Below are 27,974 nucleotides of genomic sequence, written 5' to 3'. Positions count from 1 at the left end.
AGTGTTATTTTCATACTTAGAAATGTTTTTATTAAATATTTTAAACTTCTGTATGAGACAGTATTTGTAGTTTTGTGCATCAAAGTGGCATGTAAAGTTAAAAACAATTTAATGTGCAAGGGAAGGCAGTATAAAACTACCCTTCGTATTAGTCACCCAACCAGAATGATTGGACATGGAAGAGTCTCATATGTATGTCAAGTGCAGTGCATCCCCCAATAGAGAACTCTCAGCCAGTTTTGAACAGGCTGGCTTCAAAACCAGAAGTAGGATAAATGATTTGGCGTAGCGCTCCATCCACTTGTGAATGTGGCTGTTTTGCTTCCAGGATCCAAGCTATTATCTCTTCACAGCGCAGCAAGTGTTAAACATGCATTTTCCACAAATGTTTACCTGGAAAAAAAAATCATTATCCTTTTATGACAATAAAATTAACTCTTGATTCTTTATAAAAAAAAGAAAATCTTTTTCCTTTCCTCACCAACACGGCATTCTTCCACATTTTTTAAATGGCTTTATGCTGAATTCTTTAAGTTCCCATTTACAGAAGTCTCAGACGTGGCAATCACAAGGCCCACACGATCACTTTTTTTCTGACAGCAATTTCTAATGGCTTTGTAGATGGCAAAGACAGGGATGACCAGACTAGGCACTCCAGCCAAGATTACAATAATAACATACACCCAACTGGGATATCCAACCTTCTCTGATTTGGGGAAGTCTTCCTGCAAGAATAAACAGCCAAGTTGTAGGAAGTCGTGATGAGCAAACACTTGGTAACATTCACACATTCAGTACTTCAACAGAGTAAAAAACAGAATCATAGCAGCAGCTAGCCACAACTGCGCAATGACTTGCCAAATCTACAGCAGTTTCTAGCTAAAGTCATTGCTTCTCAAGGGTGTGCAGTCTCAGCTCTTTTGGATTTATTTGTTCTTAAAAGCAACGGAGAGAGGAAAGATGGTGTGAAAGAAGCAGAAATGGAAAACAGAGACTGGTCGGACTGTTCCTGGTGCACTTCCTAGGCTAAAGGAGTGTAGGAGGGACAGGGCACAGCACATCAGTGCTTGGTGGCAGAATGGCCTTTGGGCAGGAGGGCTGAAACTGAGGGATGCGGGAATGCTGAAACAGGGTACTAAGACCAACAGGAAAAAGAAGGTGAGGGTGCTGAAGGAGGAGAAAAGGAGAAGAAACTGGTCCCATTTGCCCATCTTCTTTCCTCTCCCTTTGCATCTCCCTCTCTGTCTGTAACTGTCTTATGAAAATAAAAACCAGTGGTTACAGATTAAGCGTGCTGTGTGGCTGCTTTTTGCTTTAAGGATGTCAGCAGGTCAGAGGATGAAAAAGCAGAGCTGGACTGGCAGAGAAGAGTTGGGGTCATGGGGAAAATAATGGGACCCACATTTTTTCTAATAGGCCCTTCTCTGTACCACATATAGCTTATTATTCCGGAAGGGGGAGAAAGCAAGTTAGCTTATTGCTGTCATTATAAATACATACATATGCATACAAATATATACATATATGTACAAATACATTTGGAAGAGGAAACAAGAAATTTTGGGTAATATTAACTTCTTTTGTCAGTTTGATGAGCAACCAGCACTACTGCAGTTCTGTGAGTCTAAATGCATACAGAAATAAGTGCAATATCAAAATGGTTTGGCCCATTTGCTCCTTTATCAGTGCAGAAAAGTTGTGACATTTTGAGCTCTCCTATAATCGCTACCATGGACTGACATCTGTATAATCGGTCCTCTTTCAATCCTGCCCAACAACTGGAATAATTCTGATGTTTCAGTTTTCTCCTCTTCAGAAAAAGAAGATTCTCAATTCTGGGCATTACAGTTGAATTTAGGAGTTGTTTTTCTAAGTGGTATTTTTTTATTACAATTTTAGGTATTGTAATAAGTTTTTCATCTGAAAACTGTTGCAGAGGGAAGATTAATGTAATTTAGACTATTACATTAAAGAATACATAAAATAATTCTAAATAAGCACTCTGGCTTTATATACTTACATAATTAGGATCCCAAATGCTGTAGAGCAGTTCTTGGTTGACTTTCACCACAAAATAAAAAAAGAAGATAACTAGCATAATGAGAGGACTGATAACTCTCCAGGTAATCTGCCAGAAAATATTGGGCTTGTGTCCAATCATGAACTCAATATCTTTGTTAAACCTAGAAATAAAAGCAGGAAGTTCAGGACAATAAAAGCTGGACATGATCAAAGAGCATCTGCTTGTAAGTAGGAAAGTCCAAACTAAACCTAACTGTACTTCTCACAACTTTGTTAATGTCATTGTGAACTGAGGATTGATAATAACATCATGAGTTAGACCTAATTACTTTGAATTAAAACAGATATCACTATGACTATCTTATCAATTTCCAATTCATAGTTCCCAAAAGAATGTCACAAAAAGTTTTAGAAAAGTGCTTTCTGTCAAGAATTATGCAAAGCATAAAATAATTTTGGCGACAAGCAGTCGATGCACAAGGGGTTTGTCTATAACATGCTGTAGTATTGCTTCAGGATTTTTTTTTTTCTGTAAGCATCTCAGAACTGCATCAGTTAAAAGGAATGAAACATTATTAAAAGGAGTAAAATTGGAGTAATTTTAAAAATTAGATTGAGCCTAATGTTTACTTAATTTAGATTTCTACCAGTTTTCTCAGGTTGAGTACCGAAGAAATACTTAACTCATGCGTGCTCATTAAGGACACTTAAGAATGTATTATTCTGGCTATGTTTAGAGCACACAGTGGAAAATCTGTCCCTGCATTGAAAGTAATATTGCCTGCATCAGTGCTGACCTAACATGGATCTACTCCTTTCAGATTCACTGTATGTCCTCTAGATATGATACAGCATTATGTGCACACACTACTTCAATAAGAACTAGTCTGGGCTTTCTTTTGTGCACCCTCTCTTCTGGCTTTCCAGCATGGCGACTAAGTCTGAGGGGACTATTCAGTTGGTTCCGCAGCTATAAATAACATGCAGAATTCAGCTGAGTCTCAACTACCGTATAAATTTGTTTTTTGTCCCTAATTCCTGAGATCTAGGTATCATTTTAAAGCCACACTAAAGATAAAAAAGCACATAATTTCAAAAACAGGCTATGCATGAAGTGAAATCGTTTACTATGTGATGTTTAGTTTACTATGTTTCTTTCTGCAATTTCTTTCAGGTGTTGGGAGATGATCTGAACAGAAAATACACATAAAATGTTGGAGTCAGTCAGAGGTAAATGTGGCCTGAGTTTTCACATTCTGAATTTCTGTTTAACAGGAGCTGGGGGTGGGGCTTTTTCTGAAAATCCACCCAAATGTGTCACAGTTTAGGTTCCAAATTTTGAAGCAGCAAAATTGTGACCATTCTAGACTGAATCCAAGATTGATTTGGATGCATAAAATTGGATTTTAACAGGATTAGTCTAAATCCAAAGCTAAGCACCTGAAAATCCTTGCCTGCTTTACCTATGGATGTCGCTCTCTCCTTTTCTAGCTTACAGTTCCCTAGGTTCTCCTGCGGGCACACATAAAAACACATCAATCTTGACACACCTAACTAACTAAATGAACTTCAATTTGGATCAAATTAGGAATCTAGAATTAGATGTTTTAGGTTAGAGCTTTCTAAATTGCCAGCCAGATGCATGCTCTAAGAAGGCATACAGCCACTGCATTTCCACGTAAAATTCACCCAACAGTCAAGGGGGGCAGTGAGGTTGTGGTGGTGGGAACCCTGGCCACACAACACAGTGCCAGAGGACATTCAGATTCATCTCCTTCCTTTCCCTGAGTAAATTCCATCTGTCCCTCCTTGGAGTGTGCTCTGCTCTATCTATCAGTAGTGGGAGAGGCAGACGGAGCATCCTCCACAGCTCCTGCTGAGGCTGGGCCACATCCTAAGAAAGTCTCAAGACTTCGGAGGTGGGAGAGAGCCTGGGAGAGTGAGCAGGTCCCTGCGGCCTGGGAGCTGAGGCAGGAGGAAAGAGGAGTCCCATGTCCCAGTCTCTACTGCAGAGCATGTCCAGTGGATAAAATGCAGATTTTTTTCAAGCAGGAAGAGACATCTTTTTATCGGTGACCTTTTCTCAGCTTTTGAGAAAAAGGTCACAGAATCTCATCTGGGGCAGGTATCACCACCTTTAGGCATCTGTGAAGAAGCCCTGTACTGAGAGAAGGTGGAAAATATCTCCAGTCCTCACTCTTCCCTCCTGGCTGTTGTTCAGCAGCTTTTCATGGAGCCTGCTGGCTTGTGATGGCTCCTGTCTTGCACTGACTTCCCAAGGGCCCTGCTGTCTCCAAGCTCTCTGCCAGAAACCTAGGTGCCAGCTACAGGGACCTGTACAAGTACTGGCCAGGAACATTAACGTTAGGTCTTGAAGTTCTTTTCTGAATCAGTCCCTACCCCTCTACAGCCTCAACTTGTATTTGTATTCTGGAATAGTTTTAGTTTGACTTTGTAAAGTGTTCTGACATTTTAAAAGGCAGCAAAAGCAATCACCGTGGGCTCCTCTGTTCTCAACACCAGAAAACAAGCCTTCTTTCACTAGGGCTCTTCCTATGTTGTGCTAATCTAATTTACCTAAGTTGATTCATACCGCCTCACGTAATATAAAACTCTAAGTATGACAATACCTGCCACAGGGGCATTCACCCTATCGCCAGCAGCAGCACAGCTGGAGGGCTAACACAGAATCAAGGAAAACTTGAGGGTGATTAAAGTTCCTAAAGTTCCCTCATATCTCTTAAAGATTAATTATGAACGGAAAGATGGAGCGAATTGATTTATTACATGTCTCTAGGAAGTTAATAGGATAATAACTCACTGCTAGAATTGATAAAGTCCTGAATCTATCAAGTAAGACAGAACATCTCTCAGTAGCCTTGGATTTGCATCCTGCTGTAAAACAATGTCTGCAATCTGCATGGGGCTGTTCTCTGTTTGGGACAATATCATTTAGCACTCATTTTAAATATTTGTGGAATATACCTCTGTTTTAAACTTTCAGCTCAGTGCCAATGTGCTTGTACTTTGCTTCTGCTAATTAAATACTTCATGCAACTATTCTGAAGAGGTTTTATTGTAAATTCCACCATGTTTAAAATGTAAATGAGCTATAGTAGCATTTATCTAACCATTGCAAATGTGTATGTTGTGATACATACTTTAAAAATAAAATATCTACATTCAGATTATTCTATTTTAGGGCACTTGCTAATGTTTAATGTTCTCTCGCAATCCCTTGGAGAGGTGTTTATTTTAGCTGATTGTTATGGAGCATTATCTATTATAATGTATTAGCAGAAAGGTGGACAGCTTTCATGTACCAAATAACCTCCCCACCAAACTCTTAACAAAGTATCTTTTCTATTTGTTAAGAACTATTTTAGAAGACTGAATCATGTAAGCAACACAAAATTACATAAATTGCATAAATCCAGTGATTCATATGACAGAAATGATGTGCATGGAGATGTAACAAGATTCCAGCTATAGGACTAATCAATTTATGCATTAGTTTATAGTGATGCTTAACTTGTATTTCATACCTGTCTATTCCATAAATGTAGACGACGGAAAACATCTCACAAAATGCAATTATCAGCAAGGGAATAGAGCCAGCAAAACTGTCAAATAGAGCCAGCCAGTAATTACCAGACTCCAGCACAAAAATAAAAGCTAACAAGTAAGACCCCAAGCAAATCAGACCTGTACAAAAAAAAAAAAAAAAAAAAAAAAAAAAAAGTAACAGATGCACAGCAAAGATAGATAAATATGTCATTTCAGGCACAGAAAGAACAAAACTAGTAAGAAAGTTCCTCTCAATGAATCTTTTCAGTATTTTACCTTCATTTTCCTTTAGCCAAAACTGTTCATCAATTTCAGGACAAATTCACCCATAGTTCTTTGTGATTAATAGCGCATTTTTAGCATATAAGCTATTCTTTGGTGGGGAGAATCACTTGTTTCAAATGCAGCACCTACCTGTAACAAGTTCCTTAGGCCATTTTGGGGGTATAAGATTAAGATCTTGTAAAGGTACAAGCACACCTTCCATATTTCCAAACATAGATGACAAACCCAAGCAGAAGAGCATGATGAAGAAGAGGATGGACCACAAAGGTGAGACAGGCATTTTGGTGATAGCTTCAGTGAAGACAATAAAGGCTAAGCCAGTTCCTTCAACTCCCTATAGAAGATTTAAGAAATTCCAAAAATTAGGCTCACTAACATGCAGCATTCATATTTACATATACGTACATTACCATTGCTGTACACTACACTCTGCAACAGTAATTATGCTCTTTGTTTCCACAAAGACCTCCTAGTACAGCAATATATTCACTGTAAATATAATATAAATTCAATTTAATGGAACAGGGGAAAAAAAAGCTATATGGAACCATTTTATACTTGATTACCTTTTTGTCCTAATGTTATAGTTCTGCCATCCATAAACTAATACTCTGGTGGAAAATGGTCCTAATGATAAGCTATTTGCCAGAGAACAATATAAACGCAAAAAAGGTTTTACTACTGCTGGGGAAGCACTTAAGCATCACACATAAAAAAGACTGTTAGAGTTATGATTTCAGTAAAGCAGTTGCATATACATGCACATTGTATTCAATAGAAATTATGCAAAAATACTATTTAGCATGTAAAATCAAAGTTTCAAGATTTCTGATTGATGAGTGCCAACACAGTGGTAAGTCTCCCAGTTTGTGTATCTGTTGCCCCAACAGATGCACTAAAAATAACAGTTGTTGTGTGTAAAACATTTTGTGTGGTTACACAGAACAGACTCTGTCCCTGTGCATCTACCTAAAGTGCTTGAGCTAAAGTTGCACATTCTCTAAACTTTATAAACACATCTTTTCATATGTAATTTCCCATCCTTTTAATCAAAAAAAAATTAAAAAGATTACACATTTTTATCACAAATTCTTTATTGTCAAGGTTCATTCTTTTGGTGACACCCAGATACTGACTGGGAAAGGGCTTGCTCCAATTGCTTCCTCACTCTGGGAGTTTCTTCCCTAATTTTTGTGTCTTTCTCTCCCACCACAGCTGCAACCAGCTGTTTCCAGAGGAATACCTGCTGCTGTTTTGCCAGCTACATGAGGCCAGCCTAGAACACATGAGTGCTTAGTTAATATTCTGACAGGTTACCAATACTTTTCAGAGAAATTTAACTGTTTTCCTCTTCAAAAGCTAAATGGTTTCCCAGGGGAAAAACAAAAGTAATCCTTTGATCCAAGGGCATTCCAAACAAACAGCAAAGAATCAATGGAAATATCACAAAACCCCTTCTTATGGGAGAATACTAAGCAACTTAAAATGTAAATATTGCTACGGGTTCCTGCCATAATAATTGTATGGATATGTGTTAAACTTACATCATTCAAGAAACTTTCAAGACTACAGGTTTCAAAATTAAGACTTGCAAAACTTATCGGATCAGTCATGTTATACAGCTTCTGCATTTGTTCAAAGTTCTCTTGGGTTACATTGCCTTCAGGCAAGTCAAACGCATTCATCAGCGTAAGAATATTTCTGCAAAAATGAAATACAAATAATTTGAAATTATTTATTTATAAGCAACCACAGTATTCATTTTCCTCATCAATCAAGTCATTAAAAGCACAATGTCTTTTATAAAGAAGATACAAAGGAAACAATGTTTCTGCTGCTTCAGCTCAGACTTGGAAGTGAGGAAGTGCAGTAGTTTTGTGCATGTACAGCTCGCTTTTTTGTCTTCCAAGCTGAGTGTAAAGCCGTGTACAGACTACAGCTAATGGATGAGATGCTGCAGGGACCAAGGCAGAAGTTGGGTGCCCATCTTTGCACTGCAAAGTTAGGCACTTCGCAGCTTGGATAGGGACACTTCTGGGAATGTGCACAGTGTCTGCAGTGATGTGTCTACAGCTGAATATGGAAGAACTAGACAGGCATCTGCAGGGTCTGGCAGCCCAGGTTAGATGAGAGTCTGAATTGCTCTATTAAGGTAGACACCTAAACACTGAAGCTCTGCAGGAGGCAGCCTTAACACAGGGCTGACACAGGGAGCAGGGTGTGCCGCATTCAAGCTATAGCTCAGCTCAGCAGGCAGTGATTTTTGTGAATTCTGCAATTTGTTGCAACATTTCTAGAGCATGTTCCAGTGGCTGGTAGAGCATCAATGAGGGCATTAGCATCTACGCTGTAATCCAGATGTGGCCAACACTCTGCAGGATTTTCAGAACTGCCTGGTTTTGTCAAGCATTGCTTCTTTTTCACAGAGAGCTTTGTTAAAATGGGCATCACTCTATTGTGAGAGAACTCCAAAGGAGGACTACATAGTCTGGCCAAGAATGGCAAGAGGCCTCTGAAGGTTTCACATCAGCCCTAGCAGGTGTAGCAGCAGCAGTAGCAGCCTACTATCTTTTTTTTTTTTTTAAATATGTGACATAAAATCCAATTTCCCACAGAATTGAAATTTTTGCCCTGTCAAAGTAAGTACACACATTTCTACAGAACATGGTACCTCTATAAATATTATAGCATGTTCTATTAAGTTAATGTATCAAGAACTGAATCTACCTTTATGTAAATAGGCATCATTACATTAACTGCAGATGTATTTAAAAGAGCAGTTTCAAAAAAAGCACTCAGAAATTGAATATTTGCCTTCCCCCTTGTTACTATTTGGAAGCATCAGGAAATAATGTAAAATATGGGTATTTATGCATCATCTATGTAGAAAATAAGGTGGTTCAAACAATAATCATCCTCTATGGGGTTGATACTACCAAATCAGTCCATCCCGTGTGTATCTAGAACAATATAGTTACACCTCAGAAATGCACATGATCAAAAGCCATTCATCTTGAATGTGATTCAGATTTTTTAAAGTAATGGATGGTGTGACACCCTATGGATCAGGACCTGTAATTGTTTGTGAATGACTGAGCCATTATCATCAAACTAACAGAACTAGCCTGGCCAAAAAAACATCTCTATATTCTGTTTTTTCAATGGCTTACTTGTCGAAACAGTCATCATATCTTTCTGTGGCTCTGAATCCAATGATGGAGTATATGACGGTGGCTGCATAAATGGATGTGAAACCATTGATCACTGAGATAATCAGAGCATCTTTCTCACAGTTATTGCTGCAATTCAAAGAGAAGAAAGTGAACTTTTTCAGAATAAATGTTAAAAATTGGCCATCAAGATCAACAAAAGAAGAGTCCACAGATACATAGGTACATTTCTATGTTCTCTATGAGTGCACAAGTAGAGCTGATAGTGAATGAATACTCGTGCCTTAAGAAATTTAATAGCTATCCTCTTTTCTTTTCCTTAAATGATCCTATTCATAAGAAACAATTTCCACTGTTCTTTTTTAGTCTGGTTCATGGCAGGTAAAACAGGAAGGGCAAAAACAATGTTTCCATACTCTAGATGAGTGTGATAATTGCTATACCGTTACCATCAGTTTCTATTGACTAGTAAACATTTCCCTCTCTGTCTGTTGAAGTTAATTAATTCCATGCTCATCTTGCTACTTTTGGATCAGGATTGGCTGCATGACAGAGCTATATTGCTGGAGGAGGCAATATAGCCTCAAGTTTTGGTCTTTTTTTCCTGTAAGAACTTCCCTTGTCTTTGTAATATTATTGAGCAGGAAGAAGGCTGTCTTCCTGGTGGGAAAGGAGAGTGAGCATATAGAAGATTGCATTAGTTTGGGAGAAATGTGATTGAAACCGCATCGACTGGAAGGCAATCTCAAAAAATGTTTCAAAGCTATACTTGCATATGAAGCTGTAGTAGCCAAAAGTGCTTTGAAATAGTTTTGTTTGATTGTTAGATGAAAAATATTTCAAAATATCCTGAAGTTTGGAAAATACTATGGGAATCTTTGCTGACTGAATAGGTAATCTATTCTATTGTGAAATATAGACTGTTTAGGGGAGACTTTTCTGCTGTAGAGACTTTTTGCCAAAGTATCTGTGCTAAGATGGAAAATTTGCAGATCCAGAAAGAGACCTTCATCTGACAGAGAAGATTAGGAATCAATATTAAACTAGTACATGGCTTTATGAGAAGGCTGTGAAGCTCTAGATAGCATATTTCTCTTGGGCACAACTGGACTACTTAGATGAATTTGATGTTGTCATATCTAATTTTCCGGTCTGCTTTAAGAGGAGAGGAAAGGAAAGCATATCCAGCAAAGACCTCTGACACTGTGACCTTTTCTGATTTATGATGTTGCAGAAAGGTCCATCCTAGGGGGAGCGCATTAAATTGAAATCCTTCAGTGAACTCTGTTGTCAGTTTTTTCACTATAACATAAGATTCTCACAGGCAGTCTTTATAAAAAAACTACTTCCTTTCACAGAAAGTAAAAGGCTCAAGTTTCTCTTTGTTATGAATGGGTGGATCTCTGATGGCCTTGAAACCTCACAGTATTTAATGAGATGGTTACATTCCCAAACCATCTGAAAGCAGAGTCACTTACACCTTGTAGCTGATACTGACTGCCAACAGATCATTTGCAGCTGATGGTCTCAGTATTGGCATAACTCAAGCAAATTTTTTTAGGACTGCAAGTGGTCCAACCACAGTGTAACATTACGGAATTTGCATGTTTTTTCTTATATCTCCTTCTTGGGAATTTCATGAGGTTCTGTCAGCTCCCTCATTAAATCATTAACTCCTGGGAACTGAAGGAGAGTGGTCCTTCACAGTCCTAGTGTGCTGGAAAGGCAGGAATACACTGCTCCTTCTCGTGTGTCTATTGGAAAGATGCTGAAAATTCTTATCTCTGCTCCTCACGGTTGCAGGACCATTGACTTAGACCTAAAGCATTGCATGTCATCAGGCACTGAGACTTGCAGGCACCAAAAGTTCCAGATGAACTTTTGAAAAACACCTGAAAATAAGAGTTGTGGCAGAGAACTACATCAGTGACTGAAACGTCAGTAAACTGTTGTTGGACCAGAGCTGAAACTGAAACATACTCATATAAAAACTTGGCTCTTGCCTGGCTACTTACTGTACAGAGTTGTAACTGGAGAAAGAGATGAGACCTCCAAAGGCCAGGGAGAAAGAATAAAACACCTGAGCACCCGCATCCAGCCACGTCACTGGATTAGCCAGCTCAGCAACCTGAGGCATCAGACATATGGCTTTAAGCATATATAATATCATTATTTAGATTGAATATGCGGAATTTAAAATAGTAATTAAAACAAGATCATTAACCTTGCAGAACTCACCACTTTTTAAGACTGTTAACAAATAGGTCACTACTGTTGTCTAACTTAATTTCTTTCAAAAAGAAAATGTATCAGTATGACAATATTATGCAGTGTAGAAAACTAATATTTTGAAAATTAATTAAAACATGACTTTCCATAGCTGACACTTACAACACCTGTTTCTAGAAAACGTGTTTATTATTTAACGTTAATAGGAAGCATACATAGGTCTTCTCATGGAAAAGGAAACCCCTTTTAATTTTGCTAAGAAATTGTTCTATAATTAAACCATTTTAGTAGGTTCCATGTAGCTATACTGATTAAATGGGGGGCATTCCCAACCATACCATTTGCGCTTGAAAGTTAGGCTAGCCCTTTACCAGAATATGGGACATTCTAGAAGAAGAATGCAAGCTCCTTTATAACAACTCCATAGCATTGCTCTGCAAGGGTCCATTTTTTGTAACAAATTTTGATGGTAGAGATAGAGAAAGAGTGTGTGTGTGTGTGTGTATACGTGTGTTTTTTGCATATGATGCAAAAAAGGACTCACCCATCAGAATCAAGGTTTTAAAGATCTGAAGTATAGTTAGAAAAGTATTGATGGAGGGGATTCATTTCCACTAAACTGTCAATTGAAGAAAGAACTATATAGTAGTTTCATTAAGGGATAAAGTACCTAGTGACTTACATTAGGGGTGAAGAGATACACAATTCCATTGACAGATCCTTTCAGTGTCAAGCCACGGATTAGAAAAATGGTAAGTACGAGGTAAGGAAGAGTTGATGTTATGTACACGGCCTGCACAAGGAACAGGTAAATAAAACACTTAAATAAAATGGAATGATTCAAGAAAAATAGCACAGAAGGAAATGAAGGGAGGAAACAACGAATTAACAGATAAACAATAACGGCAAGTTTCAAATAAGTCACAATTAACATATTACAGAAAACTAAGTTCAAAAGAAACAGTATGTGCAGTACATTTTGATAAAATACAGTTTTACAGTTAGTGCTCTATTTAAGACAAATTGTCACCGTTGAAATTCAACTCATCATTCAATCACTGTCACTAGGAACATAAGAAATAATGTACATCCTAAGATCACAATGATGCTGCTGATGCAAGTACTGGATCTAACTGGCATCTCTGGACTGCAGAACATGGGTTACATGGTCAGAGAGATAATATTAAGGATTAGCACAAATCCAAACAAATCTGTGCATGTATGTTCTGAAGAGAACGGCCATAGCAAAAAGGCTGAGCACCTTGATCTTTCATTAAAGACTACCGTTAGTGGTAAGGTGGTAATACCTAAACAAGGTTCTACTAAGGTCTATAAGGATGAGGAATCTGAATTGCTCACACAAATCTGCACATAAATCAAATCAGAGCAAATCAAATTCCTGTGCATTCAGCTGGCCATGCTTTCACTGAAGAAACAGGTGGTTTCTATAGTATGATTACATCTATATAATAAGGAATCACAACAGCATAATAAATATTCTTTCTCTCTTGTATAAAACAAATTACCTTTCCTGTTGTTTCAATGCCTCTGATTGTGCACACATACAATACACCCCATGCACATGTTAAACATAGCAAAAGCCACCACTGTACAGTGCCTGAATCATCAATACATGTGGAGGTATTTAACGTTTCTCGGTACCAGAAATAATCTACAGGAGAGCTCTTGGCACACTCTTCTATATAATCTGTAACACAAAATTATTGTCATGCTGTATATCTTTTATTTACTGGAAAAAAACATGTTAAATAATTAACACTAGTGTTCCAAATTATGCTATGTAACCCCAATGAATTTGCTGTTGGAAAAATTTCAGATTCCTAGAGGCTGGTTTCATGGAAAAATGCAAGTTTTTAAAGAGATTTGTTTAACAGGGATTTCCCTGTAGATTTTATTTGTATTTCTATCAATTCAACCATCTTTGAAGCTCACCCAAAACTCTTTTCCATCTGTTTCATTTTTCTTTTTCCTACAAAAATGTGAAGATAGAAGCATCTTGTGCAAAGGGAAGGGTGGAGAGGATTTCTGAGCATGGATGAAATTAAATGGATTTTTTTTTTAAGTAGAAGCATCTTTCATTGATACAGACAAAAAATTTACATTTCCTTTCATATTTTATATAAATATTTTCCATTATTTTCCACTCAGATTGACTGGAGTGCTCAAAGCACAATATTGAGATACCCTGTCAAGTCCCAGATAGCTCTGAAACTCTCAGTACCATTTTAAACTGACCTAAATAAAATTGTTGATGAATTTATTTTGCCATTTCACACTATGTACTTGAGAAAACATGACTCTTTAAAACTAACACTGATAACTATCACAGGAAACATGGAAGTGCTTTTCAACAATGCCTCACTCAGTGTGACATGCTAGTTATGAAGAAACATATTGTCTAAATCTGGCAAGTGTTAATGTGTACACTGAAACTTGCACTTTGAGAATATTCTATAGGTGAAGAAACACATCTGCCAGAATTGTTCTTATGGCTTCAATTCTGAAGTTTAATTAAAATGTCCAAATTTGTCTCAAAGATTAAGTATTGATCACGCTTTTTATAATGCACATTTTTATAAAACTCAAGTAGTACAATAGCACAACGGTCCTGGCATGCTTTACTGCTGTTTTACAGAAAGAGTCGCAATTAGGCTAACTACTAGCAATAAAAAATGTGCTTTGCAACGAAATGTTTTTTTAAAATATACCTGTTCTGTTGGCATTGAGAGGACAGCTACTCCAAGGCAGGGGCTCTTGGAAGGAGTTGAAGAAATACCACATTACCCAGGCAATAATAGTGTTATAATATAAACCCACAAGGAAGGATACCAACATTGCTGCTATGCCTAAATAGAAATGAAATTCAGAATGTGATGTAAGTTTCCAATCACTTCAAGACATATTAAAATACATGAAGAAAAAAAAAACAGAGGAAATTATAAAACTAAAATCAGCCCAACTAAGTCCAACCAGATATATGAATACTAAAGCAGCCATGGGAAATTTGATTTTAAGGATCTGAAAATACATGCCATCCTTGTACTGTCAAGACAAAGTAACATGCTTTTACGCCTCTCCCTCTCCAAAACATTAAAAAAAGAAAGCTAACACTTCAAAGGAAGGAACTGCAAGGCCAAAATTAACACTCTCTCTTTTAGTGCCTGCAGTGGGGCACAGTCACTACGCAGGGACCCTATGCTAAAGTCCCAGTTTTGGGTAGGACTGTGCATCGTGGTACGAGCTCCATGCTATCAGTCCCCAGCCTTTCCCGGCCATCCTCACTATCCTACTTCCATCGTTTTGCCTTTCTCCCTCTTCTCCTCCCTGCCCTTATTTGTTTCAGGCTGTGTCCTGTTCCACGCTGCCTGGGCTGATGTCCCTGGAAGCCAATGTGACTGGAAAAATATCTCATCAACACTTTCATGAATGTTTTCAGCCTAACTGGGAGAGCGACTCTGTCATTAGGCATTAGGGTTTGGAACAGAGGGCTGAGCTGCAATTCCCAGCTATTTCATGTGATCATAATACAGAAGTGGCCCACTCAGCTTCTTTACTACTTGCAAGCCAGATGGAAAATCACTGAGTTTCTTTTCAGGGTAGGCTTTATCCCTATGAATTCGTTATCTAAAGATTAGACTAGTGAGTTCTACATAGGCATACAGTCTAAAACTACTCTGAGACTGAAGATGACAGCAGGTGTAGGAGCCAAAATTACGGATGTAATAACTCCCTATGGACACTACACATCCTGTTCACAGTCTTGCTCATTGGTTATAGGGAGTTTGGGTGCATGTAGCATTCAGCTGACTTGGGATTTTGCCTAAATGGGACTAAGCCTGTCTCCCCTTTCCATAAGGTCACTGCAGAGGTTAGCAGAGGTGCTTGGCTATTCTTTGCAATATGGGAGGGGCAGCTGCTAGGAGGCAGGGTGTGAGAAGAGCTATAGGATGCAGGCTGATACTTCTCCTTCTCCACTTGCTCCAAAGTAGTAAACCTCTGGTGACTTCTGTGGCAGACAGTAGATGCTAATGATTAGCTCCTGAGGGCTCTTAGGTTCAGAAGTCTGAAAAAATCCAGATGCAATGGAAGGATATCTTTTCTGAGTGATTTATAGACGCAGTTGATGCCATCAGCAAGCAGACTGCATTTCTCCTCTTTCAAATGTGTGGTAGTGAGGCATCTGTGGGAGTTTTAATGCTATGTGTGTGATGCTGCTTTTATTACGTCGTCAGATTGAATAACTGAGAACCCTTAAGTCTTACACAGATGCTAACAAGCATTTTCCGCAAAATATTCTATCTCTATGACTTTTAACCTAGCACCTCTCTCAGAGGTAAGAAAGTAATACTACATGGAACTGAAGTCTGATAGACCAACATAGAGAAAGAAGCAACTCATGTATTTATCCACAGAACAGGTACAGAACAAATTACGGTTACACTTAAACGTGTACCCATAATTTACCTAATGGTAAAGACAGCAATGTTGATAATACAGGCAGTATCTCTGAAGCCTGAAAGCACTCTCAAATTAGAAAGGTGCTTTAAGGGTACCAACAGTACCTGGGGATTCAGACATAACATTGTCATAGTTTCGTATCATGATAAGTCTGAGCTATAAATGGACAGTTAATGAGAAGGTAAAAGTGATAGATCCTGGAATTTTTTATGGTACACCAGAATAAAATATTGAAACTTTGCTCTTAAGGTTATCATTTCGGAGACTCGTGCTTTCTGATTTGGATTTTTATATCCTCTTCAGACTTACCAACACCTTTCAGAGTAGGATGGATCGAACTCCAAACTCCCACACTGCCTTTCCTCAGCCTTTGACCAATGGCAAACTCAAGATGAAGTAGCGGGATACCCTCCAGAACTAGCAAAATCAGGAAAGGGATCATGAAGGCTCCTGAAATGAATAAGAAAAAAATATTTCCTGTCAGTGAAATATTACAATAAAGTACAAACTTCAGTTACGTGGGCTTTTCAAATCGCAATTAATGGTGAGCATACTTGTGGAGACTTTGTTCTATTTTCTGAACAATGCTTTTGACTAATCTTATACATACACAGAGTGCCCAAGAGGCAAACCATATTGCATCTCTGATTCCAGGTAAGAATTCTAACTCTTTCCAAGTAGGAAAATAAACGCAAATTATACATTCCCAAGGTTAAACTTTGAAGGGGCCACCTTTGGATTCCAAATGAAGGACAGATAGCTACTTTGTTGGAATTACTTCCTCCCCCCCCAAAAAAAAGAAAAAAGATTATGGTTTTATAATTGTGAATCAGGCAAATTATATGGAGTAGTTAAGTGAACTAAGCAAGATGCCTAGAAAGATCAGGCAGGAGCATGGGCAGGGGTGGCTGCCAGCTGTTCAGCTTTGGATATGTGCTGACTTCTTCCCCATGTATGCAACAAAATAAAATAGAATGATAGAGGAAATTTGAAGAATGGAAACTGTAGTTTTGAATTCAAGGCAACTGAATGTTGTTTGGAAGCACTGAACTGCATGCTTGTCAGCTCCATGGGGTATCTTCATGATATCATATACACTACAGTTTTAGAAAGAATCATCATTGCAAACTCCTCATTTTCTCTGTGCTTCATTGAAGTCTGATAAAACAATATCATTGTTTTAAGCGGTCAATATTATAACGAAATCAGCTAGCCATGCTGTTTTACTTTCCACTGTAATAGAATTCAAATACTGCTAGTTCCTCATTTGTCTCTCACTGACATTTTGAAGAAATGCTAATCAAGATCTATACTAACCTGCAAACACATAAAATACAATTCAAAATGCTGAGCACTTTGGAAATGCACACGCCACTTATCTGGCTGAATGACTAATCTCTGATGCACCAGAAAACATATTTTTTTGTTGAGTCCAGTTGCCAAAGGTAGTTGTGTTGACATGATAGCCTCAGACTTCTGTAGACCAACCATCTCATTTAGCTCTACAAAAATTTCTTACTAAAAAATTAACACTTTTCAAAATCAGTGTAGCTTATCTCACATGGATTAAAAATTGGCTATCACTCTAAAAAAGGAAACTGACAGACTGAAGAGGTTTCAAAAGAGAGTCAGAAGAAAAATTCTGACTCAGGACATGCTTTTTATTAGTGAAAAACCGAAGGACTCAGCATTAATTATTATTTGTAGAGAAGATTGCCACGCTTCATCTGATTTTACATGCATTTTACATTTACATTTACCTTGGCTTCAGCAAGTTTGTACTCTACTGATACTCCACCCTATTTCTGTGCAAACAACATTTCTCCCAACCTTTTTATTCTTGCTTTCATAGATAACAGGATTTCTGCAGAGATGAGTGCTGACATCCGTTCCCCTACATCTTTATGGCTTCCATCCTATGTGGGAGGGTCAATGGAACAATTTCCTCACAGTCAGTCTCTGGCCTTTCACAGAGATTAATTTATTTATCAAAATATGGCATCACAAGGAGTCAGAAATGTGCCGTGTTCTATCTCACATGAGGCTGGCATACACTTTCCCTCTTGTTGCACTCCTTCCAGGAGTTCTCATGAGGGTAAGATGAGATATGGACAAAGTAGATGTGATTATACTGGCATGACTAAGGCAATTTTAGTTCCAGAGTATTTTCTCTGTTTCGAGCTAGAAGCCCAGGACATCTCCTTAGAGTCTGAAACCTGATCCCACAGAATCCATATGCCCCTACCATTTGCATCTTTTCTTTTCATCTCCTAGTTTGAATGTTGGCTAGGTCTCTGTTGTACAGCAGTCTCACTTCTCTCTGGTAGTAATATGGTAGTAATAAGTCCATAAGATGTATCTGTACAGCTACCTGATCCAATTATTACTCATGTGCACTCAGGGTAAGTCCTTGTCACTCTTTGAAACTCAACTTCCAGTGGTTTTAATATGTGCCTTGAACCTTAAGAATGGATGGACTGGCAATTAGTTCTGCTAATGTGCATTTGTTAACCATCTTTGCTGCTAATGGAGAGAGATCAGCTTTTTTTCTCATCAGGCAACAGTGAGATTTCTTAAGGACTTGATTAGAAATTCTCCCCCAGACAAGGATGTTGTAGCTTAAGGAAATATATGAACTTTATAATCCTTTCAACCTATGGCCACTTGTTTCTCATCATACCTGTCATGGAAAATAATCTTCTCTGGTAGCTATTATCTCTACTAGCAGAAGATAGGAAGATCAGGTAACTTCCTATGAAGCATTAGAAGTATTTATTTTAGAAAGCATTCAAAGGTAGTATCAACTTTTCACTTTAAATAGAAAACATGTTGATTGATGTTTTGTTTTGAACTCAATTTTTCCATGGTTGAGGCATGCTATCATCTATCTTACCTAAATGCAAAATGCACCTCTACTCACTGCAGTCTAGCAGTCTCATAGACATTATGCCTCAGTCTCCAGGATGGAGAGGTTCGGGAATAGCGATGTCTCTACATAATCTACCTCTCCCTGTGGACAGCAGTGTATCAAATATTGCTGCAAGACTCTAAAAATGGAACTGTCTTCTGTGGTGACAGGAGGCACCATGAGAGTTCTGTCAGCCTCCATGGCTTTCCTGAGTGCTCCAGACATTTACAGAAGTGTCATAAAAGAAGACTTTAAACATGACAAAACTTCTGATAGAGCAATCAGGTGAAGGAACTCCATGGCCTTCCTCATGTAGCCATAAAAAGGGGAAAGGATGCCTTGCAAGGAGTCATCTATCATACGAAAAAGATGTGCGATCCAGCTGCATACTCACAGCCTACTCAGCTTCCCTCCTACCTTGGGATCCCCAGGAAATAAATTGGGGGTTCTGGGGTTGACACAAATGAAGAAAGTAAGGCTCTGCCCACCCCTTTCATTATCATGGACATACATACTTGCAGTGCACAATCTATATCCATATGGAAACTAATACAACCGAAACACTTCTAGTTTGAAGAACTAGCCATGTATACCATCGTAGCAACAGTGATCAAAAAATGTAAAGTGTGCTGTGTCAGAAATGGAAAAATAAGTAACATTACTTATATTTAGCTATAGGAATGTTGGTATGAGCGTATTTTCAAGAGCAACAAAATGCCAATTCTCAGTTATGCACATCGCTTTTTTCTCTTTTCGTTGAATTGGCATTCAATTGTAACAGCCAACTCAGAAATACAACTCTAGCATACTTTCCATTTCTCTCAGTTTTTTCTCAATCTTTCTGAAATAACCTGTCTGAGAAAAAAGGGACAAGGACTTTGCAGAGCAGCTACACGGGAGATACAAAAAAAATCAGTGCTTTTTGAGCTGTCATATTTTTATGAACTTGACAAACAACCTAGTAATCTGATAATAAATCTCGTATAAATGTATATAAACTATAACTAATCTTTCCTGTTTGAAACCATTACAGCTGAGATATTGGATTCTAATCCTGGTTTAGTATCATACTTCAAAACACCTAATATTTGAGTTGAACATCTGTAGTGCTATTACTCATTTTTTGCTTAAATAAGACGTGTAATCTAAGATTTTCTAGTGTAAAATAGAAAACATTATTATTGCTTTCACATATTTTCTCGTAAGGGGAACACAGCTAAACTTCAGGCTAAGTTGTTTTCTATACTGCCATCTTCTTCGAGTTCAGCTGCAGTGGTAGTATCAGTTCCAGAGAGGAAACTCCACTGTTCAGCCTGCTGAGGTCATTATTGGCTCTTCATTCAGTGTCTCATGCATGGAGGTGAAAAAGTTCTCCCTGACACAGTAGAAATGTTTATGGCAGACATATGCTAACTGTATACTTAAAGACATTTTTTTGTATTGATGGTTTAAACATTAAAGTTACATCCTCTTTTTTATAATACTCACCAGGGATGAAACAAAAATGTTTGACAGTTGATTAAATGACATGTTGCTCAATAAAGATTAAACAAAAGCCATGTGTAATGTCAGAGATAGCTATCAAATGAAAGGAAAATTCGATTTCATTATGCTGGTGAAAGCACTGAGGCAAACACTTGCCTGTATGTTGTGTGTATATTGAAATCAAGTTTGCCTGTGGTAATGATATATTTTACAACTTTTAAGCCAAGAATTATTTTTAAAAGGAGAAAATATGCTTCACTCTACTATTTTCTACCATGCTAAATAGTCCATTTTTTAAAAATACAAATGTGTAGTCTATGACAATAAAAGTAAATAAACTATGTAGCCACCAATTTGTTTTTGTATATTTGGGTATCACAGTGTTAAAACACTCCATCATAATGTTGTGTGTAGGAAAATGAAGCCCTCAAATATTTATAGGTTTAAGTCCAAATATCTGAAAATAAGGGCTGTCTCTACAACTCAGACAGTGTTCTTAACTACCTTCAGCATAGTCAGTTTGGAGAAAAAATAATCTTCATCAAACTCAAACTACCACCTGGGTAAATTCTCTACTTCACTATGCTCCATTTATGTTTCCTGAGGGTTATAAAATGCACAAACACTGACTGACGTACTAGGTGGGCATACAACCTAATCTGGGAGAAGTCCTTGCTGAAATAAATACTATCTACACTCTTGCTACTGGACCCTACAGGTGCTAAATAGCTCTGAACTTTAAATACTGTAACTCACATATTAAAAAGAAAAAAGTTAAGATTGCAAAGCCAACCACTCAGAAAATATTTTCATTACAGTTGTCTATGCAGCCTTGATTCTGCACATACCTTACGAGATGGCCTTTAATTATGTGATCACATATAAATTTTTTTCATCCTCTGCAGACTGTGGATGCTATTTACTCAATATATTTTTTATTTATTTATCTCTCCTCTTAATGCATGGCCAGAAGCCTTCCACAGTCATATCCAAGGTGCTCTTTAGGGTTCTGATGAAGTAACTGGCATGCATGCTTCACATTAGTTAACATGGAAGAAGGTGCATAACATTGCTGTTTTCCTCTACCCTGCTAGAGACTCATTTGTGGCGTATCTAAGGGTTACATAAATGCAGAGATGAATGAATCTTCTTAACCTCACCCCTTTGGCGTAGAAAGTGATATCCACATTCTAAATGTTGAGTGACAAAGATTAGGGCAAAATTTGCCTAAAATGCCTAGGATATGCTGATTTCCAACCGGAGGCAGCTGAAGCCAGACTTTATGAGTATGTGTTCATTCAAAGATGATGCAGAGAGCTGCATCTATTGGTTATTTCCTATGCTGTGAACACGGCTGAATGGCAGTTGGAGACATACAAACCAGAATATCTTGCTAGGCAAAAAATTTCTCAACACCAAAATATCTTCAAAAATGAGAACTTCAAGATCTGTTTTTACAATACAGATAGTTTAACGTGTTCTAATTCAGAGCCAATTCAGAGCCATGCCTCCAAAAGACAGCAAAGAGCCATTCTTCTCTGACTGCAGGGGAAAAGTGGGGAAGAGGAGGCCACTGGTCACCCAGACTGTGAGGAGCAGTAGTGAGAAGGTGGCAGCGGTGGCAGGAGGTAGACTTAGACCTCCTGGAAGAGCCTGAGGAGCACTATACAGCACAGAGAGAGGAGGGATTACGCAGTAGATCTCCATCCTCATGTGTGATGAGGATGAGGAATCCTTTCTAAGCAGCCATGGGAAAGACATTGTTGCTCACTATTATGTATTGATATGAGTTACAGCATATTTCAGACGTTCTGCAGAAGAATTGATAGAGAAAGCTCTTCTAGCCTTTGATTTTCAAGTCTGGCCGTATGGACAGATGTCTGTACAGTAACTTTGATCCCAGAGTCAGCTTTCTTGCTGCATGCTGCCTTATGACTTCTGCCTCAAATTTGAGTGAGAAAGTCCCAGGGAAGCAAGGAGCAGGGAGATTTGATAACTGCTGTTAATGTTCCTGACCAAGGACAAGCCACAAAATAGTGAAAGGGAAAAATCATCTCTGTCAAAGGATGAATTAAAATACAGTACTAATACACACACAGAACATTCATAAATCTTCACTGACATCAACCGGAAGACTATAATCCATACAAAGTTCTTTGCATGTGTTGGATGTTTATTTTTCAGCTGCATTTTATAGTGCTAGAGTGAGAGGCAAAGGAAGGATAGGTGGAAAAGTAGAAAGCATCTATAAATCAATATTGCAAAATACTGCACTTTTTAAAAATAAACAGAAGGAGAGTGAAAGTCCCACCTGAGAAGCCAGTGAGTGCCATGAATTTTTGACATATTTATTCACTTTTTGAAATCAGAATTGTCACACATGGAAAGGGAGTTACAATTTTTTTGGCTGACTTGTGACTTTTTGTCACAAGAGTTTTCAGTGCTGCAGATGACCTTCAGTTTACACTGCCAACCCTAAGCACCAGCCCATGTTATAAAAATCTTAATATTAAAAGCATCCGTTTCTGCAGATGAGCTGAGTAATCTGCAGTTAAGTGCCCCTAAATTTGTATCAATAACTCTCCAGCCAGCCCTCTTTACTCCCCATTTTAACTAGGAATAGCAATTTTTAAAAATCTCATTATGTATATTTAACACCAAAGTGCTTCAAAATACCAATCCTTAAGCCCAAAACCCTTTTAAGATCAAACCATTTTCAAGATCAAGCATCCCAAAGGAACAAACACCATTTATACATATACTAGAGTGAAATGCAGATGAAAAGTAGATAGTGAACAGAACAGATTGTCAGAAAACTGCCTGGGGTGTGGCAAAGTCCCAGTAAATAAGCTTGGGTTGCATGCAACAGCCCCGGTTTGTCAACAGGACTCAGCATGCAACCCACTCCTGGACTGCCTGAAAACACTCGCTATCATTGCAACTGTGAGGAACATGCACAGATGAATTTCTCTGTCAATCCATCCAATTCCAGTCTGTATTCAGCTTTTACCCTGGAATATGTTAGATAGTTCTTCCTAAAAGAAGTATCAGGTACAAGACAAACTTAAACAAGTAATACTGGTTTGAGGATGATAACAGACATAGCGTAATATTTATGGTGTCACATAATTTTTAAGCAATGGTTTAGCTCAAAATCTTGCTTTAAAAACAAAGAGTAAACCAAAGAAAGAAAACATTTAATATGGCCTTTCAGTCCTAAACTGAACCCTAAGAAGTCATAGCAAATCTTATGGTAAATAGTTCACACATAGATCTTAAAGGACTTAATACCACAACTGCTAAAAAAAATCAGGTACTCTTAATAGCAACCATTTTTGTGCTGTTACTTCTGCTGTCATAAATCACATGCACACTGACACTACAGCTGACACACAGATCAGTCCAAAACCAATAAAAAAACAAAGAAAAGATCATTTGAGATCATGATCAGAATCATACTTCCAAGCAGTTTATTGATACATTAAAATATACATATATAGAGATGTATCTGTAAAGTAACATCGGGTTTAAATTGATAAAATATACTGTTTAGATAACTGCAAGACTGCTTAGATCAACCATGTGTCCCGATTCTTATATGACTAATAAATCTCAATGCATGTACCTAACCTGTGAAATAACCTTCTCCATTAAACAGTCTTCTAGAGATAAACATCATTATTTTTATAGGAACTGACAGGTTATAAACAAAGTATGCATTCCTTGTACCCCCAAAGAGAGATTAAAGATAGATTATAGCCAAATTAATCAAGATATATTAAAGACATACCTCCTCCATGGCTCTGACAGAGATATGGAAATCGCCATACATTTCCTAAGCCCACACAAAACCCTACACAGGTCAGCATATACTGAGCCTTGTTATCCCATTTTGGTCTTGAATCTGCCTCTTCTTTTTCAAGGACCTCCAGTTCTGCATGGGAAGGTATTCTGTCATCCAGGTCAGGATTGGGTAACTGTAACTTCACCATATTTCAAATTTCCTGTCTGGAAAAGCTGCCCTAGCAAGATGTTTATGAAACAGGCAGCTAGTTAGAAATTTGCACAAAAAGGGACCATCTAATTGCTGTCTTCAGCTATATATAGTGAACCTTTGGCACTAAACTTGAAAGTGCAGACTTGTGGTAAAAAGAAGTGTCAGCAAATCATTCAATTAACCAAGTCAGCTCTGACACTTATTAATGCTTTATCTGTCAAGGTTTTATGGAACATTCTGTTCATCTGCTACAAGACATCGATTTCAGTTAATGTAATTTAGGAGATAATTTGGCTATAAACTGTAGTCACCCTATAAGGTTATGAAACACCCCTAGCCACTCCCTTGTTTAAGCTCACTTGAAATGTATATATAACCCTAACAGATATGGAGTAAAGAGATTTCACTGGCCTCAGACCTAACATAGAGGTTTCAGACTACTTTTTGTCAGGAAGGCAAGCTGCGTGTGAATCCCTATCACATTCCGTTTCCCATGGTGTATGCTTACAAAACTGTATTTTTTGTCATAATCACTGAAACATGTTCCTCCTTCTCTGTCAGATATCTTATTCTATTAAATGCTGTGACCAAAAGGGAGGGAGAATAAAAGTGATTACAAAATCTGACCTTTACATTCATAAATGTAATCTATTTACACTAATACCTCTAACCATTACAGGACATGGACTGAAGAAGGCAGATATCTTCCTTATACATAGGCTTGAAACAAAAGATCCCTTCACCTTCCTAATGACTTTATGATATGTTAGTCAAAAATGAAGAAGAAACACCTGCTAATAAGTACACAGGTACTACCTGTGCTCCTCATTCTTTCAGTATGATCCAGTTCTGTTTGTACCTCACTGTTACCAAAAGGTAAGTACTTGCCACTGAAAACTGTATATAAAATCTAATACAGTATACTTAAGAAGCAGGAATTTTATTTCAGCTAAGCCCTAGAGGTTCATTAGATAGGATGATACAGGGTGATCAAAATAAAGAACTAAAAGGGACCTTGTAAGCCACTGAGTCTTGCCCCTGCCAAAGAAGACAACACATCATGGCATCCCTTTGTAACCTTATCATGCTGATTCTAAATAGACATTTTTGTGCTCCCTATTACTGAAAGGCTGGTCTAGAAGTTTGTGCCTGCTTTCTGTTTTTAAGAAATTAGCTTTGTTTCTACTTCTTATATCTGAGAAATTTGATTTCTAACCATAATACATGCATGGCCAGCTCATAGTCAGTTGTATTTATGACAGCCACAGGTTAGTGCAAATGTGACCCTTAAGTTTAAACAGTTTTGCAGCTGTATTTCATCTCAGCCTTAGTTTTGATAGGCTAAACAAAGCAAGGTATTTTAGTTTCTTCCCTAAAAAAGGCTCTCCATTCTCTCTTGAATAGGTAAGTTACAAAAAAAAGAGTCTTCATCCTTGACACAGGCATCTAGAACTGTACGCAATAAAGCAGATGGATTTTCCCTGTGCCTTGTAATCAGGTGTTAACATTTCCCTAACTTTACCTGAAATGCCTCTATTAATCTACCTAGTAATAGCACTTGCTTTTTTCACGACCCATGAGTTCTGTGAATTAATTGCCTCCTGATTAACCACTAGACCAAAGCCTTTCTTCTCCTTAGGCAGTTCCAAACAAAGATTTCCTAAATGCAGCAGAATATCTTTTTCTAAGTTACCAATTTCTAAATTTCATCCAATTTCTATCACTGCAGTACACTGACCTACTTAGTTCTTCCTGAATGATACTCTACTTCTCAGCATTCACAATGCTGCTGAGATTGTGTCATGAGTCTCTCATTAGCATGCTATTACTATTTGTCCTTAGTTATTAGTGGAAGAATGACAAAAGATCCATTCTTAAACTGATCCTTCAGGAACTGCATTAGTAACTTTCCTCAGGATCATCATTTCTACTTTCAGCACATCTTATCATTATCAGATTTTTACCTAGTTCCTTATCCATTTTGTAACTCTTACGTAGCTCAACTAATATATTCCATTGTGATAAAGTGACAACTGCTTTACTGGTCCAAAAAGACTAGATATATTGTACTTTCTTTGTCTAGAAGAAGCAATTTTCACCTATAAGTGGTAACAGAGAACTTTCAAATTGCAGCTCTTCAACTTTCATTTCTAAGACATTGACCTATTGGCTGTTAGCAATACAAGAAACTGTATGCTCCAGGAACTCAAAACTCACCTGAGTTATTATTCTGCCTCCTGAGTCAAAGGAAGATAATCCTAGCAGTCATGTTGTAGGGAACACCCTCCTCTAATTTATTTCTTGATATCTCTATATTCCCTGACCTGTGGGCAAGCTTTAGTTCTATAGCTTTGCAAAGCCATATATAAACCTCTTTCAAAAACTGAAATGGATCATGATTTCATGGTGTCTTATAGCAAGGACATCTTACAGCAAAGACAAAAACATCTTATAGCTGTGAACTAATGAGTCTATGTAATCATAAATCCTTGACAATAAAGACTCCATATAGAATTTATTAATGCTAAAATAGCATGCTTCTGTTTAAACAACACAAGTTGACACAGAAGGAATGAATGTAACTTCCTTTGGAAATCAAAATATATGAGGACACTTCAATAGAGTATGAAAGAAAATTGCACTTGTGTTGGGATGCTACGAAAATTTATCTGTGCTAAGAGTTTCATGTGTAAGCAATTTATATCAGGATCCAAAACACACTTCATATTGTGTTCTACGGAATTAATTCAAAGTGTAAATCTGGAGGAGCTTATCTTACTTTGGGTAATGCTAGGTTCCAGTGATTGTTAGCTATCTAGCAGTTGTTAAATATTTGCACAAGCAAATATGCTGGTATAGCATCTAGCTCCAATTTCTTTATCAGTGTAATTGCATGGCTAACAATCTTGAAAGGCACAGCGTCTTTTTCTGGAGGATTTGAAGTAACAATGACACCAGCTCTAACATGATCTGTAATTGCACGGAGGGGTTGTCTATATTGCCACCCTGTGGATTGGACCGAAGAAGTTACCACACACAGACTGTTCTGCAGGACCTGCTTATGCATGCTTTTTCCCTCTAATGTAGCATGACATATCTGAGATTTCAACTTTCATTTCTGGAGAAAGACATTGAGCTATTGGCCATTAGCAAGAAACTGTACGCTCCAGGAACTCAAAATTCACATGGATTATTATTCTGCCTTGTGTATGAGAGGAAGGTAATCCTAGTAGTAATGTTGCAGGGAACATGAGATAGTCATCTCAGATTTTACACAGATTTTCTCAGATAACCTCAGATTTACTCAATAACATCTCAGATTGTACTGAGGGAAAAGCATCATCGGATTAATTCACACTTATTGTAGTGCAAGACTGTGCAGTCAAACACAGAACCATTGCTACACAGTCACTTGCATACTCACCAGAGCCTTTTGCTTTGCTCTAAAATATACTCCTCCTTCAGGTTATGCAAGGCTTAAATTCGTCGTGTTTCGCAGAGTTTGTTATGCCTAATGAACCTCTATGAAATGAATCCTTTCACAATATAAGCTGCTAAACAAGGCATATTTTGCAAATTGCAAATTGTAAATGCAGGAGAAAATGGATCTTACATTTAGATTGGACTATTATTGGTAAAACATTTCTAATGACATCTTTATGTTCTTGCCTACTACTCCCATATTTTTAGCACACTAATTTTTCACAAGTTAAAAGAGGGTATACAAAAAAGTAAGCCAACTTGTCTATAAGTAACTCATAATTTTATAGAAACATGGTTAAAAAGGAGGCTTCTCCCACATACATTTTATTGGAATATGCATATATAGATA

At 37.7% G+C, this 27,974-nt stretch overlaps 1 protein-coding gene across 2 annotated transcripts; it reads right to left on the bottom strand.

The window, feature by feature from the left end:
• Positions 1-4: 4 nt before the first annotated feature.
• Positions 5-24,224, bottom strand: SLC6A19 (solute carrier family 6 member 19). Of its 2 annotated transcripts, none has more exons than XM_026099881.2 (13): positions 23,936-24,224; positions 16,062-16,202; positions 14,003-14,140; positions 12,800-12,981; positions 11,956-12,066; positions 11,060-11,172; positions 9,045-9,173; positions 7,419-7,575; positions 6,004-6,208; positions 5,568-5,727; positions 2,021-2,183; positions 482-725; positions 5-414 (listed from the first exon to the last, which is right to left on the bottom strand). In XM_026099881.2, the coding sequence occupies exons 1-12, from the start codon at positions 24,135-24,137 to the stop codon at positions 516-518; spliced, it is 1,911 nt and encodes a 636-aa protein (XP_025955666.1). In that variant the 5' UTR covers positions 24,138-24,224; the 3' UTR covers positions 5-414; positions 482-515. The 2 variants fall into 2 exon arrangements, with proteins under 2 accessions (XP_025955666.1, XP_025955665.1); XM_026099880.2 differs by having other exon boundaries at positions 5-393.
• Between the last annotated feature and the right edge of the window lie 3,750 nt (positions 24,225-27,974).

Source organism: Dromaius novaehollandiae, chromosome 2 (assembly GCF_036370855.1).
Source record: "Dromaius novaehollandiae isolate bDroNov1 chromosome 2, bDroNov1.hap1, whole genome shotgun sequence".
Classification (NCBI taxonomy): Eukaryota; Metazoa; Chordata; class Aves; order Casuariiformes; family Dromaiidae; genus Dromaius; species Dromaius novaehollandiae.
This window is presented reverse-complemented; position numbering and strand designations above follow the sequence as displayed.

What these genes read in the sequence shown, in the direction of transcription:
- SLC6A19 (XM_026099881.2), bottom strand. Translation starts at nt 24,137, where the DNA reads ATGGTGAAGTTACAGTTACCCAATCCTGACCTGGATGACAGAATACCT. An exon ending in TCCTACTCTGAAAGGTGTTG is followed by an intron (nt 14,141 to 16,061) that starts GTAAGTCTGAAG and finishes ATTTCTATTTAG; the next exon opens with GCATAGCAGCAATGTTGGTA. An exon ending in GCATTTGGGATCCTAATTAT is followed by an intron (nt 726 to 2,020) that starts GTAAGTATATAA and finishes TTATTCTTGCAG; the next exon opens with GAAGACTTCCCCAAATCAGA.